At 44.4% G+C, this 16,574-nt stretch overlaps 1 protein-coding gene across 1 annotated transcript; it reads left to right on the top strand.

Annotated features, from left to right (window-relative positions):
- The first annotated feature begins 423 nt into the window (after positions 1 to 423).
- Positions 424 to 2,543, top strand: LOC107190118 (protein Tob1-like). The gene is made up of 2 exons (XM_015578861.1): positions 424 to 1,170; positions 1,561 to 2,543. Exons 1-2 carry the CDS (start codon positions 440 to 442, stop codon positions 2,183 to 2,185), a joined length of 1,356 nt encoding a protein of 451 aa, XP_015434347.1. The 5' UTR covers positions 424 to 439; the 3' UTR covers positions 2,186 to 2,543.
- Positions 2,544 to 16,574: the final 14,031 nt, after the last annotated feature.

Raw genomic sequence — 16,574 nt, forward strand, 5'->3', positions numbered from 1 at the left:
GACGTACTATTGATTACTCAAAACCGTGTTCACACTTCCGACCAAACAATATATAAGCAACTAATGCAACACAACTGAGCATAAATAACTTATATTCTTTTTATAAACGAACGGTTCATTCTATCGTTAACTGTGACTGGTAGTGTACATATATATGCATATAAACTCTCCAAAACTAGAAAACAAGTCTTCAAATACCGTCATCTAACCAGCAACGTCATCTTCTGTGTTACAGGTTCAGAGATCCGATCGTAAGTTAGCCTGACTCCCGAAAGTCCGAGCTGCTCTGACAGCCAGCTCCTCGGTGTCGCCCACTGGCCATATCCCCCGGACAATCGGGTGCTCGTGGCAAGACGGCCGATCGTGTGAGCGCCCTCGGTGATATTCCGCGGTTGCCACGACCAGCAACAGCCCGAAGATTCTCCCAGCAAAGGGCAAAATGCACATCGAGGTGCAGGTGGCGCTCAACTTCGTGATATCGTACCTCTATAACAAGCTACCTCGCAGACGGGTGAACATCTTCGGCGAGGAGCTCGAGAAGGCGCTCAAGGATAAATTCAAGGGTCACTGGTACCCGGATAAACCGGTGAAGGGATCGGCGTTCAGATGTCTGAAGACCGGCGATCCCGTGGACCCTGTGTTGGAGCGCGCGGCGAAAGAGAGCGGTGTCCCAATTCAGGACATCCTAGAGAACCTTCCGACTGAGCTGGCCGTTTGGGTGGATCCTGGTGAGGTGAGCTACCGGATCGGCGAGATGAACGCGGTGAAAATCCTCTATTCCGAGACCGGAGACCCTCACGACGAGAGCTCGGCGGATCGCGAGGTCACCAAGACCTTTAATCCGGAGGCTCAATGCTTCAGGCCAATAGAGGCCGTGGGCACGTCGCTTGGAGGGCTGAGCCTCAGTCCAAAGTCCACGTCGCCGTTCCCAAGCTCGTTGGGCAGCAACACCAGCAACGGATCCTCGAACAATCAGCAAAGCGGTCACGGTTCCGGCTCCTCGTCAGCGCCATCGCCGACGCCCATCACCAGCTCGTTCAAGGGCTCGCCGAGCCCCGTTCCGGCTTTCATCCCGCGCACCACAGCGCCGCTTACTTTCACCACCGCAACGTTCGCGCAAACCAAGTTCGGCAGCACCAAGCTGAAAACCAGCAGCAAACGAGCCAACAGGTTGGTAACTGATCGACCACGCGGCCTTGCTTTCGTTCGCGATTGCGCAAGGTAGAGTAGTCTGACTCTGGGGTATCGAGTGATCGGTGACGGACGGGTTCCCGGATGGTTGGATTAAAAAATCCGTCGACCGGTTAGGTGTTAGAGTGAATGGTAATGACGTGTTCAGCCGATCGGTTTCTAAATCCTGCATCTGTCTAGGGACGGAAACAATTTGTATATAGAGGTTCTGCTTCATCGTAACTGGACGAGACATGACCTAAATAAAAAGAAAAACAAAATTTTATAAATGTTGATTCGGAAGATGATCATGTTGCTTGTCATCAGTCGTTTCTAACCTCGACACCCAAAAGCAGACTGACGATACGTCCCGAATTACTTTGCTTCCAGAATGTCCCCAACCGAGTTCTCGAACTACATCAAGCAGCGTGCCATGCAGCAACAGATCCACCATCACCATCATCATCAGCAACAGCAACAGCAGCAACAACAGCAGCAACAGCAACAACAACAGGCGGCCACGGGTGGTTTGCCTGTGTCACCGAGCTCTCCGCGCAGCCGCAGCCTGTCACCGGGAAGCATAGTCGCGGGTGGCGGTCAACAGCACACGGATCCGAGCGCGTACTTCTTCCAGCACGGACCAGCCGCGTATCATCCTCAGTTCCCACATCGCAGCATCTTCGAGTCGTCTAGCCACGGTGGCTACCTGTCCGCCGATCTCTACACAGGGGCAAACTTCCCATCCTCTTATCTCGATCCGACGACGGTCGCCGGCCATCAGTTCTACGGAAGCAGCGTGAACGGCACTAGCAGCGCGGCCGGCAGCACCGGGAACACGCAGAGCGCCGCCAACTTGGGCCCTTTTGGTTCCACCGCAACGACCAGCAACGTGAACGCAGCGTCCGCTCAGCAACAGGACAAGACCGCGTTGGCCGACGGTCTGAACAACTTCGGCCTCGGCTCCGTGGCGTCATATCCGGCCAGCCAGTACCAGCATCTTCTCGTGGCCAACTAATACCCCGCGCGTATCGAAGCCGAGAGAGTCTCGCGGCTCAGAGTCGCGACTCGTCCTTGACGCTGCTGTTACTACCGCTTTGCCAGACAGGAGGGAGAGAAGAATCAGAGAGACGAGAACGCTTTTTCCAGTCTCTCCAGCGTGTCGAGACGTCGTCCAGAGACTAGTTTCCGTAACCCAAACCACTCCCCCGACATACCTGATCCGCTTGCACCATCCGATCCGACGGCTTCTCGAGCCCAGTGGAGCCGACTCTCCCGCTGTTCACTCTAGTTCCCCGATCTCCAGCCCAGACTCTGTCTCTCTCCAGAGGTATCCACAAAATCAACGCCACCAGTAGCACTATACCCACATCCCCCCCCCCACAAGGGTGGTCTCGTCGACTACTCGATTACACACTCAGTCGATCGTTTTTAATGATTCTCGCGAAGTCTGATCCGAAAAGGACTACACGCGAAAAGGATACACAGGGACGAGGAGCCGCCTTCGAGCTGAATTTATGGACATCGGTAGCAACGGATGAAGCTAGATAGGAGGGCGACGAAGATGCGAGCGGATTTGTGAGAAAGAGAATGAGTGAAAGATAAAGAGAGAAAGCGTGTGAAAGAGCGTGTACACGGATTCTATATACAGTTCTGTGCGCCTGTGTGCCGAAGCGTGAGTTCGCGCGGACGCGTTTACGGGATGGAGAAGTAGAACGAAGAGGAAAGGACAACTGAGACTCGAGCGAATTTTTGGGAGACCTCGCGGAACACGTGAACACAAGCGATCGACTAACGTACACAGCCCGCGTGTGTTATTAACGTTCATCACCGTGAAAAACTAACGATCACGGACCCGATTGCGATCGCGCCCGCCTCCGTGGTCACCCTAGAGATCAGCCACGATCAGGTCATTTATCGTTCTGGCACATGAGAAATCGAACGACGTGTCACCACACCTGGGGACAACGTTCAAACGCCAAGAGTACATACACGTGACAACCCACACACACACACACACACATATGTATACGCATACATACACAGCCCAGATCCACAACACGCAGAGACAACAAAACACCGTCGCACCCATCTACCTGGCGAAACACACACTATGATACCATATGTACACAGAGACAACCCCACCCCCCGGGGGATGGAGCACACATCGCTGGCCCCCGTGGGACAGGCTGGACACTTTCGGCGCACGACTTTCACCAACACGTACACAGATATTACCAACGTGTAATAATTTATTTTTTCACTGGTATAGTCGAAGAATTGATAATGAATATATCTGTAGAGCCTATGTATTATATTCAAGAATATGCACTCACTTCACGGGTTCTCGCGAAACGGTTCGGAACTACTTGTGATCGAAAGAGACGTTACGACGCGGCGACGACGGTGGCGTTAATTGGGTTGGGGGGAGGTGAGACGACGACTCGTTCCCTTCGGAACCAGGACCAGGACCAGCGGAGACAAAACGAGCACAGGTCTCTCTTGAGCGATCGCGCGAAAAAAAAAAGGGGGACGAGAATCGGTAACATCCCAGCGACACCCCCCCACCCCTCCCCCTTCATCACGAGGGGGATGATCTTCTATGCTCTTGTCGGATCGTGCCGCTGAAACACGCAGTTCCATGCCGTTCGGATAACTCGTCCTCGGTACGATTTTACATTTTATTTTTATAATAAATGCAGTAGAGCGTAGGGAAGGAAACGAGGTGGAGGAGCGTAGAGGGGAATGAGAATTGGCGGTGTGTTCGTAGGAAGAACGATAATGGCTGCGTTGCGACTCCTCTGAACGACCTGGACACTCCAGACCAACTTCAATCCGACAGAGATGGGCAGACTTTTTGCTTTAAATTGAGAGTAGTATATTTACGCGAGTACTGATAACTTTACACAATAATGTACGAGGACATATATTAAATGGCTGTCCAGTTCTTTCGATGGGAGCTAAAGAATGAAATCGAGACTTCATCAGACTCTATTAAACTTTCTATTTCGTTAGCATCTTCCGCGAGTCCATAAAATCTGCAGTTCGCATTAATCTTCAAAATTCTGGGCATCTTCAAAACGAAAGTTGTTTCACAAATGTCGAACTTGTTTAAACAATTTGAACGAGTCACTTTGATTACTGGAGGAGCATAGTAACTGAAAGTCTCCCGTTTGTTCGCCGTATAAATGAGAAACACAAGTAGTAACGATCTTTCTATTAATTTTGCCCGTCTCTTGGCTGTTCGAAGCGGATTTAAGATGGCGGATTCCAAACCCCAGCTCAAAGCTATCGGAGCAACATCCACACGGCTTGTCGAAGTTCCCGTAGTGTCAGCGAAACTTTCCTAATTTCGTGCTATCGAACCGGGCGAGCTTCAATTTCTCGCTGTCCCATCGATCCCCGAGGCTGCCCGTCCGAACTTCCGCGTCGTTTCTTCTAGACACGGTGATTTCCCGGATAGCTCCAACGTTCTTTGGGGGGTGGGGAGTGCGGGGATCATCGTCCGCGCGAGGAATCTGGAGCGTTCGAGGGAAATGTCCGAGTGTGACACGGTTCGCGCGAGGAGGAGCCCGCAATCAGTCTGCGTTCGCGAGATTAATTAGATGATTACGTTATTAATGACCGCCATTGCTTGCCTTGACGGATGGAACGCCGTGGCGTTCAACATCTCTAAATGATTGAAGTTGATCCGGTTTTGGGGATCTATGCGGGGAATGCTGAACGATTCTTTGATTTATATTAATTGTTTTATACGTCAAAAGACTTCGATACACGTGAAAAATTATGTTAGGTGATCTGAAAGAAACGATGCAAAAGTCAAATGTTCAATAGAAATTGGGAACTTGTATTGAAAATTTTAAATCGAATTCAACTTACAGAAGGCAAAAGGAGGGATTTTACAGAAAATTATTGTGATGAAAATCTATTTTATTTTCTATTCTTTTTCTTTGTTATTTTATTCGGTAACATAATAGTTTCGGTTTTTCAAATAATGTCCTGTTTCACAGGATTTTCAACCTCTTTCCAATGAATATTTCTTTTGTTCCTGCTGCAATCTATTACATTCTAGTGATTCGACACTAAATCTGCCAGAATGTTTTATTGCCCACCAACGGATGGTAAAAGTTACATAAAACTGTTCACGTAAGATGCAGACCGAAATCTGAACTTACATCAAAATGCTCCATCGAAATCATAAAAACCCACCAGAATCTCGTTTTCCAATGATCGTTCGAGCAACTCCCCGACATGCACCTCGAGTATATCACGGACGAATGATTTTCCCGAAACTTGAGCTAACTTTCCTAAAAAAATTCTCCTCGATTGATCGTAGAAATTTCACGAATCGAGGATCGATCGAATATCTGTCCGTCGAGGTGGAGGGAACAGAAAGGCTGCAATGGCGGCGGAGGTGCCGTGAGCCGCGGGCCGGGCACTAGGTGCTAAAAGTATTAAAAAGAAAAGGTGTTTATCTTGTCGTCGTGGGACAAAACGTACGGAATAGGCGCGGTCGTGGACCGGTCGACGAGCTCGCAGAATCCGAACCGGTGATTTCCGGCGGTGAACGCAAAACGACGATGGTTTTCCCTTGTGCGTCGATTCGCCAACTTGATCCGTCGCGTTCTCTCTCCTTTAGGACATACTTTCTAACCTTAGCGTGAATTTTTGTATCGTGTATAAGTGCGTAGCATAATTTTTAGGCGTGACCGTTAATCGTTCTTTCGTACGAATTTTTATATAGCCCGTTTTGTATACGATCGACACACAGCAGCCTCCTAAACTGCTGGCACTGCGATCGACGGACGGATCGCGGTCGAAAATGCGCGATGGATCGAGGCTGGTATCGACACGGTCCGGATCCCTGATTCGAGGATCGTTTAATATTTTTTTTTTTTTTTTTTTTTTTTTTCTTTTAGGGTGTCCTCCCGGTGTGTTCAAATCGATTCGGAGCTTCGCGTCATTGGGAAGCTTTCGGACACCCTCGACGAAAAATTCGGTTTGGCAAATGCGTCCCATCGGATCACGTAAGATCCATGTCGATGTATGGATCGGACACTATCGATTAGACAATTTATTAGGCGGGAAATTGAAGAAAGATCGCTCGAACGAGGCCGGTAGGTCAGCCAGTCGACAATGAAAAATGGTCTTCGGCCGCGCGAGGGGTGCTAAACAAGTTTTTAAACTGCGGAACTAATAAGGGTAGAAAGGGGGTAAAGAGATGGTCCGGTAGCAAAGACGAGAGGGGACGAGACAGGAGAAGCAGTACCCTTTAGTAATATCTAAACTTAATTGTAACTATTAACGATACGTACGACTGTGGTAGCTATGCTAGTACCTGCTATTGTTAAAGAAAGAGAGAGAAACAGAACGAGAGAAAAGGTCGATGAAGGGAATGATCGAAAGAAATCGCGACTTTCGCTTGGAAAATGACAGAATCGAAGTCCATCGGTTGGAGTTCCCAAAACCGTGGTTGGATCATTCGTTACACCGCTGTCGTTTTTCGTAAAATAAAAGGCGAATGATTCGATCGATTCTGTCGAGGAGAGACGACTAGTGGACACAGGTTAGGGGGTCGCGATCGCCTCCAGACGACGTGGACTCGACAACCGATTATTTTTCTAATCTTTGTAATCGAACGGGACGAGCTCGAAAATCACCATGAAATCGCTTCGATTCGACCGGGAAAAGATGATTTCTACGTGTGACGGTCTCGACGTCTCGGGGCGTCGCGACGAACGCGCGGGGAGCGGGACAGAGAGGGTTCGACAGGGGACGAGGAGGAGAAAGCGTTGCAATAAGTTGCGAATCAAATGGATCTCGCCTTGAGAGACGAGAGGCTCAGCGAAGAATCAAACACACGATGTATACTCTTATAGAAAAACTAAAAAAAAAAAAGAAAGGGAAAAGAAGAATGGAATAGAGCGAGATTTTTTAATCGACGCACGACGGCTGGAGACAAGAGTGGGAGGGGGAAGAACGAGTCGTGAAAAGAAAGAGAGGGGTTGAAGATGGAAAGAGGGGTTGAAGAGTGGAACGACGGGATATATGTATTGATAGAGCATACATTCAGATACACAAAACAAAAAACATATAGTATTATACGATTACAATACGATTGTAATGAAACACTTTGTAAGCGAGGAAACAAACCAAAAAAAAAAAAAGAATAAGAATTACGCATAGTTTTCCAATAATCTGTAATGGATGTATTCGTTAAAATGGGAGGTAATTGAAGGAAGGGAGGTTAAGGTTAAAACGAGAAACAATTGATCAGACACACGTACACGCTACACACGTCTACATACCATACACACACACAGAGAGAGAACACGCACAGATACAGGCACAGGTAATATACACAGTTAAGTTTCGAAGCGACCCCTCGGGTCGCACGCGACACACCAAGAAGACGTAAACGACAAAAGAACAAAAAAAAAAAATGATGATAAAGAATAAACGATAAGAAACAAATGATAAGTAAACGTGAAGTAACCAATGACGAAGTTAACGAACGGTAAATCTGTCTCTTTAAAGTATCATGTGTCTATAAACTATAGCGATCGATATTGTCTCTTTAACCGTAAATGGCGAAACAAGTAACCGTGGTAACGTAATAATGTCATAGCGATAACCGAACACTGCAATATTAGATATAATATATATTCATACATTTATAGAGGGGAGAGTTGGACAGGAAAGCAAAAACGAACCGGAAATGCGCACAGTCCGAAATAGGAGGAATGGAAACGAAAAAAAAAGAAATGAATAATAACGAAATCGAAAGAATATGCAAGCTGAACGCGACACAAGCGAAAGGAAAAACTCGAGGACTGGAAAAGCGACTGGTTGTTTCGAGTCCACTTTTCCTACGTTTATACAATCGGAACACAAGATCCTGGAAATGGGAAAACAAAAGATACACCGACAGCGGCGACGGCTGTGCGCATGCGTGTCACGAACGAAAGCGGGAACGATCTCCGGGTACACCATTCAAAGAGGAAGCCGTTTCACGATGAGAAAAAAAAGTCGATAATTAGCAAAGAAAATGCAAAACGAAACCGAAATAGAAGAGAACAATATTTATATGCGTTCTGTGTATCGGACACATACTTGAAACCACGTACACACTCACTCTCACACACACACACACACACACACACACACACAGACACATGTACACACACAGAAAACAAAACCTCTTAACACGCGCACACAACACAAAGAAAGACCCAAAAAAAAAACCTATCGATTATTCTACCAAGTAATGAATTAACAAGAGGATGATAATTAGATTTGTAACTAATTACATATATATTTTTCAATACTTTAACTACTTGCTGAATGTAAACTATATACATACAATTATATATTATATATATTATATATGTATATATATATTATATATATATATATATATATACACACACACACGTATCGCGTGGAGCTGTGGAACCTCGGTGACAGCGCGACGATATCTTCGGGTTCGGCTCGTCGATCTCTTCGGGTCCCCAGGAGGAGGGATAAAAGATCGCAGAACCGAGCGTGATATCCGATCCGGCTCGAAAATAACGCCACGACGCCTTCCGGGGACCGGAAGACGACGAATCGCATCAGAATCAAGCGGGGCGGGGGCGGGAGAGGGGCGGAGCTTCCGTGCTCCGCGCCACACCCACCCCCGCAACACCGAGGGGCAGCCGGCCCTACGGCGAGAGAGAAAGAAACCTTTTGTACCCCCCACCCAAGTCACACTCTCGGTGTCGAAAAATTGATAAAAAACCAAAACAAGCAAACTATGTTACTCGTGTGTAAGTGCATCCTAAATGTAAAACTGTTAAACAAAACGAAAAATGCCCCTTCTCCGAAGCCCCACCCCAGGCCCCAGTCTTCATCGTGTTTCGTACGTAGCAAAAGAGGGATTGCAAAACGAAAAAAACAAAAAAGAAGAAGAAAACAGCGGGCAGAGAAAAATGAGAAAGAGTGATTTACACGGCGATAGAGAATATATACATATATGTGTGTTTGTGTATGTGAGTGTATGCGCGCAAGAGATGTGTGTGTATGTGCGTGTACATGGATCATGGGCGGAGAAACGAAATTTCCGTGAGCAAGACCGCGTGAGTTCGATTTGTTGATTCGTAATGACGAGGGGGCGGGGCGGTGAGAAGACACCACCCTCCACTCCCTTTTCTACGTTCCCTGTTAATTCTGTTTGCTGACGATTTTCGCGCATCTACCTTACGTTCAACATACAGTGCGTCTTTTTACATTGTACGTGTACACTTGTTGTTGTTGTCTCGACAGTCTGTGAGAATGAAAGAGGGTACCATGGAGAGCGCAAGAGGGATGCGAGAAACGAGTGCGTGAGAGACAGAAGATGGTGCGTTGAACGCGTGCGAGAAAGAGAGACAAACAGCGAGACACTGTGCCGCGCCTATATATGTATGATCTGTATATAGGTCACAGTTTTTCATCGAGCACCGTTGTTTCCTGTAAATGCTTCTTCTTCTTCTCCATAATTTTTTTTTTTTTATCACTATTATTATTATTATTACCATTATTGTAATCGAGATGTATTTTCTGTTGGCTTTAGATTTTGTTCCTTTATTTTTGTACGAGAACCATTTTACCTAGGACGTGTGCGTATACACTATGAGCGTTTTTTTTTTTTTCTTATCGTCGATCCTGAGGTCTACGCATTGGATCTCGGGAACCCACGATTGGCGCGACAGACGCTGATCCTCATGAAACGGTGTATATTCGACGTCGGTGTGGTCAGCGTCTCGTCGCCTCGCCCCCTGAACCCCCGATTAGCCTTAAGGTGACCCTTTGAAATATTTTTTTTTCCTCTTCATATATATATATATATTTTTTTTTTGATAGTTTGTTATTGTTGTTTTTTTTTGTATGATATTTGATTATATACCAGCGTGCATCGCACCCCAAATAATATATACCGCTATATTATATATATATATACATATACATATATATATTTTTGTTAAATAATACAGTGGTTTGATAACAAACTACAGTGATTGTCCTGTTGTAAATGGATTTGTTTCTATCTCTTATGGTCCGCGAATGCGTAATCGAAAGAAAAAAAGAAATATACATATATATACAAATATATATGTATATATATAAAACCGAACAGAGAAGAAATAGATGACGTGCATATATACAAACTACGAATATATGTATAGACACTATACATACCTATAGAATTATCGATCATATGTATATATACATATATATATATATGTATATATATATGCATATAGATACACACACTGCTACATTATATTTTGTTTAACGAGCAGATAGACAAAACGAAAAACGAAGAGAACGAAGCGGCGGACGGTGATGTAACGAAAGTTGCGAGGGAAACAGTGTCGTGTTTCTCAGCGTTGGCTCGTCGATGACGATGAGAGTGAGTGGAGCAATTTCAAAAAAAAAAAAGGAGAAGTGAGTGAGGAAGAGAAAGAGAGAGAGAGTGAAGAAAAGGCATGAGAAGCGTTTCTTGAAATTTTTCGAGCGTCCGGGCCGTCCCCTCGACCCGAAAATATTAAACAAACGAGAGACGGGGAGAGAGAGAGAGAGAGAGAGAAAGGGAGAAAACAATCGAGATAAAATACCGATTACGGGGAACGAAGCAAACGAAGAAACAAACAAAAAATCGTGTGACAAAAAAAAATATGAAACTCGCGTGTAATATACTTATAATATCATTTTGTAAATTATTTTTTGTATTTTTATATATACATATATATATATATATACATATATATATAAAATATCGAAGCATACGAGACAAAGCGGAGGAACAGTGTTCGTGCGTACGAATCGAAAATGAGGCGATGGTGTCGTAAGTAAAGGGATGGATAGAAAACGCGCGAAAATTCGAATAAACGGAAATGGACGAGGATTTAGCGACGGAAAAAAAAACGTCTGACGAGACAGCGAAAAGATACGGAATGGGTGAAAAGAGCGTGCGTGAGGAAAGATTAAACGAAAAAGTAAAACGTGACGCATCGATGACACTGAACGATACTTAAATCGATCGTTGATTAATCGAAGAAGTGAGAAAATCGTCCTTTCGTTGATCGAGAGCGGCGCCAGAAAGATGCTGTTCAATCTTAGGAAAATTTAAACGTGCGTGTTCGTATGCGGCCCGTTCGTGAGGAATGCAAAATCCTATTACACGTATACAAACACACACACACACACGGACACACAAAATCCCACATACAAAGGACACGTATGTATGCATTGTGATTGATTCGCGACGCAGCAGCCCCCCCCCCCCTTCGGAAAAATGAATATGGATTTTTGTTCCCTATTATTTGTACCTTTGTATTTGTATTCTGCAGCTTGTCAGTGGCTTTGTTTATTATTACTATTACTACTACTACTATTATCATTAATACTATTATCTATTGCTATGAATTTTCAATACTTGTACCGACCTTGTTTTGTTTTTGTACCACTCTATATCTTTTCTTTTTCTCGTTTAGATTGTATTAACCGCGTTTCATCGAGCAGTCATGTTTTTTTCTTCTTTTTTTTTTTTAGAACACGTAGAACTCGCGATCCGCCTCCCAAAGAGAACCGACTGTGAGAAACAGCGGAAAAACCTCGCAAACAAAATCCGACCACGGGTTTAGTCGTATTTAACGGATCAGAACCAGCGTTTGTTGTTATTGTTTTAACCGATAGCCCCTTGGATCGGCGAATTCCCCGCGGGATATAGAGGACGTTGATGGCGTTCGGTCTTTCGTCGAGGGGGTGAACGTGTTTCGTGAGACCGTAAAAAACAGATCTTTTATAATTTTATAGAAAACGAAAGACAGAGTTGATTCTGAGCCGTCGAAGTTTCAGAATAATGAAAAAATATGTATATATATACATTGTATATATACAGTGGACTCTCGCTATATTGCCACTAAACATATTGCCACGCGAGACACTTCCCCTTCACACGTACTCTCGAGCACACAAACTCGCTCTCCCACCACGTTGCGTACGCCGGCGCACCAACACGATTCAGGTTGTACGCAGGCGCTAAGGTCAAGGCTATGACGATAGAACTTAGCATGGAGGGGGCTCTGAACTCATTGCCATTTTACTCCCCTACAGCCACGACCATGGCAATATAGTTAGAGTCCACTGTATATATATATATATATATGTATATATATACCATAGATCACAGGTTCTTTGTTGAGAGCATTGTTCATCGAACGGCGGTGTTTGATCGATAAAAACGCAAACCGGCGACTTTCCTTCCCACCGAGAAACCTTCTAAATCGGGGATCGTCACCTCCTCGACACACGGGAATCGATCGATCGAACGAACGTGCGCAAGATCGAGACCCAAAAACTGTTCGCCGTTCCCGTTGCGTTTCTCGCCTCCATTCTTGAGTCGTCGAATGGTTTTTTCTTAGCTGGCTGCGACGATCCGTCGAGAAGTTTCAAGAAAATTTCGTTTCACGCGTCTAATAAGAGCCGAGCGAATGGACACACCGGAGAGATGACACGAAGAGAATATCAGTTGACAGAGAGAACGAGAGAAAGAACGAAAGAGAGAGAGTGAACGCATGATGTTTCCTGCTTGCTTGGGTGAGTGTGCGTGCGCCAACACAACGGAGGGAACTTTTTCGTTTCACGTGAGGACGTTCTTTCTTATATATAAGTTTCTCATGCAAGTACGGTGGACGAGGGTGGCGCCGATCAATCACGCTTCCTGGATCGAATCCACGGGATCGATCGAACCTCCGTGGCTCTGGGCAGAGTCGAACACTTTGAACGAAATTTCTGCTGGGAAATGGATGATGTATAATCCCCGCGACGATTATCTAATTCGAGATAAGACATGGAATATCTGAAATGTTCGTATTTCCTTTCGTCCGTGTCAGATGGAAAATACCGGCAAGGATTCCAGCGCTGATCAGAGACGATCTCTAACGTCCTATCGCGTGAATATCGTAGAAAGATCGATTGTTTCATTCGAGGGATCGAAAAGAAATACGAGCAATGTTTCTGCCCGATCGATAGACAATTAAATTAATATGAAACGATTATGGTTCGAGGGTCGATATCACGATCGACGCTCCTCGACGATCGATCGGGAGGAGATCCAGAAAGCTGTCGGTGAGGTCAAGGGGAGGGCGCCTGGTATTAGTACACATTAGTTTCGTCGATAGGAGGCGCCCAATTAGTTGTTGGAATTCTGTAGTTTAGGCGATAATTCTCGATATAGTTCAATGTTGTCGAGTTTTTATTAGTTGAGCGAGCGAACGCGCACGATCGTCGTCGGGAACCGGAACTGGTCGTCTGTGCACGCGCCTGGAATAATCCACTTCCGTTCGTGGATTCTCCGCGCATGATCGAACGATCGACGAGCTTCGAATCGATATATAATACTTTTTGTTCTTTTCTTTAGACAATTTCAATATACACGAGCCTCGTCGAATGAAATGAAAATTAATCTTTGAACATTAAATTTAATCATTTAAATTCTATCGGAATGTTAAGAAGTGTTTACCTAGTTCCTCGATATAGATCGAATATTGTCACCGGGGAAAAACAAAGTATTCCTGAATACTCGAGGATCGATCGAAGTTGTAAAAAAAAAACGAATCCTGCCCTCTCGATACGGTCGATTTTCTGACCACGATATATTCTCGTCGAATTGGAAGAGTTGCTGTTCGAGGGTCAGCTTCGCTGGGCGTTTACCAAGCTACGCGAATTAAATTCCACCCCTGCGATGTATCGTCCCTTCTCGTTGATAAGTGCTCTTCGTACTTGAGCTTGCAAAACAAAAGAAACAAAAAAAAAATACGTCTACGTCGTTGCCAGAACAATTATCCAGTATACCAAACACGAATATAGATCGTCGCGAACGTTTCGTCGGGATATAAAAAAAGCAACTTTCATCCCCCTCCCTCCTCTAGATACAAATAAACGAAGATCCTGATATATACTGTACAAAACGTTCGCAACGAAGATCCCAGACGGAGCTACGTAATCGAGCGTGTGTATGCAGCAACTCTTTCTTCTTTTTTTTTTTTTTTTTTTTTTGGGGGGGGGGGGGGACTAATTCTCGCCGATCCGACTTCCGGTTTTCGTCGACACCCGGCGACTCGTCTCCGCGAATCGATATGTGGTTCAGTCGCGACCGATACCGAGAGTCACTAGGTTCCTGCACGGAGTGTCGGAACCGGATCGAGACACTCTACGAATTCTCGAACGATCCTGGACACTTTCGAGCGGGTACCTTGGCTTCCGGCACGCGACCGCCGATCCAGACCCGGAGGACCCGAGGAACTTCCGTTTCCATCCCTCTCCCGAAACCTCTGACCCCTCGATTTTAATAGTCATTGCTGAGGTGTCTACAGAACGTTTCGAGGTAACCAGGATGATCGAAGGGGATGGTTGTTACGGGTCACGGGCTGCCTGATCGGTAGGGGATGAAAGAGAGAGAGAGAGAGAGAGAGTAAGAGAGGCGCGTCTCTGTTGCACGATCGCTATCCACGACGTGTGAACGTTAGATGAAACCTTTATCTATATATTTGCCACGATATTCAATACGTGAACGAGTATATCTATTAAATAATATTGATATAAATACATAGAGACAGAGAGAGAACGTGTCAGGGAGAGTATGCGCGCGCGAACGATAGAGAGAGAGAGAGAGAGAGAAAGTATGGTAATATCATGAAATTATTATTCTTTGTTACTTCTTTATAATTAAAACAATAAAAAAGCTGCTGAATAAAAAGATGCGGAATGTTTGTTTATTTCATTTCGCGTGGAGAGACTTCCGGCCGATACGTTCGACGTACGGTCCTTGGATGTATCCTTCTGGTTCCCATAACTTTCGTGACGGTTGTTACTTGGCTGCTTACGAACGGAACGTATTTGAACCGATGACGACAACTAGTTATAAACGAAATAAATATTCATCGTTTGAAATATGTCCTTTTTAAAAGCAAGTAGGAGACTGGGACTGGTTGCATATAGGGGTAGGTTGATTAATTGTTAATAACTTTGGACCGACGTAAGCTCTACCACGGACAAAACCGTGTTGTAATCTTGGAAGTCGATTTTGTTTATATTAACAAAAAATATATCATCTGTAAATATATGTATAAATCGATCAGAAATAAGTTAAATAACGAAAGTCTAAAGGGATTTAAAAATATTTTGTCGGGATCATACAAAATTTCGAACTCTAACAATTGAGCACCCGGGCAGATTGTAACAAAAAAAAGTTTTCACCATTTTTTCTCGAGTGTTTTCTTCAATCAGAAAATAGTTCGCGTGACTTACTGCTCACATCTTTGGTCAATTCATTGAGTGTAAGTATGCGACAAAATCTTTGATACTTACAAGGGAAGGCACAGAAGTGTCCCCCTCCGATTTTGATGAAACTTCGTATGTCTGTTAAGCAGTCAAAAATAAGGGACACGTATTTTTTTGTATCGGCTGAGATGCGACTTTAAGGGGTGAAACCGCCCCTCGAAATTTCGACTCGAATGTACTATTTCGAAAACCAGAGGAGATACATGAAAACTTCTAATCGACGAGGTTTGCGGTTTTTTATGTAGAATAATATGATGCTAACAAATTTTCCAGAATATAATTTATTTATAAAAAAAAAATGTCGGATCGAAACTTCGAGGGGTGGTATCACCCCTTAAAGTCGCGTCTCAGCCTATAAAAAAAATACGTATCCCTTATTTTTTCGTGCCATCCCTTGTTAGACATCTAAGTTCATCTTAAACAAATCTAAACTTTTGTTACAATGTGCCCCAGCCCGAGGTAAAAAGTAACAACATGTGGGGTAAATTGTAACACGTCAGTTTATTTAGTTAAACACAAATATGAACACACATAAACATTTTCAAAAAATATAAAGGAAAATGCATATCATAATTAAACATTTCATATACATGGGTTAAACAATCATTGCTTATTTACTGCGACAGATACAGGGAATATTTCTGTCTGTGCAGCTTTCATTTCTTCTTTAGAAGTAGAACCTTTTCTTGCTCTTTTCCTGTATGTTCTCATCCTAAAACTAACTAATATTTCAGCAAATAGCAAGTTTGCTTTATCACCATTTAGAGTGAGGTAAGTAGTAACATGTTATATTTTGCCCCAAGCAATTTATTACAATTTACCCCGAGCTTGAATTTTTGCGTTTTGTCTCAGCAAATGAGAAACTAAACATCAAATTACTCAAATGCGTACACGTTATAATAAACCAATGTGTAATGATTCGTTTGCGACAAAGAAGCAAAAGCTCAAACGGTTTCTGATGGCGGTTAATTGAAATAAAAGTGCTAGGACAATATTTACTTACGTGCTCCAAATAATAAAAACCTAACCTGTAACTACAA

This window comes from Dufourea novaeangliae, unplaced genomic scaffold, assembly GCF_001272555.1.
Source record: "Dufourea novaeangliae isolate 0120121106 unplaced genomic scaffold, ASM127255v1 scaffold172, whole genome shotgun sequence".
In the NCBI taxonomy this organism is placed as follows: domain Eukaryota; kingdom Metazoa; phylum Arthropoda; class Insecta; order Hymenoptera; family Halictidae; genus Dufourea; species Dufourea novaeangliae.

Coding starts and splice junctions, on each gene's coding strand:
- LOC107190118 (XM_015578861.1), top strand. CDS start 440: ATGCACATCGAGGTGCAGGTGGCGCTCAACTTCGTGATATCGTACCTC. Junction 1,171..1,560: donor AGCAGCAAACGAGCCAACAG/GTTGGTAACTGA, acceptor CTTTGCTTCCAG/AATGTCCCCAACCGAGTTCT.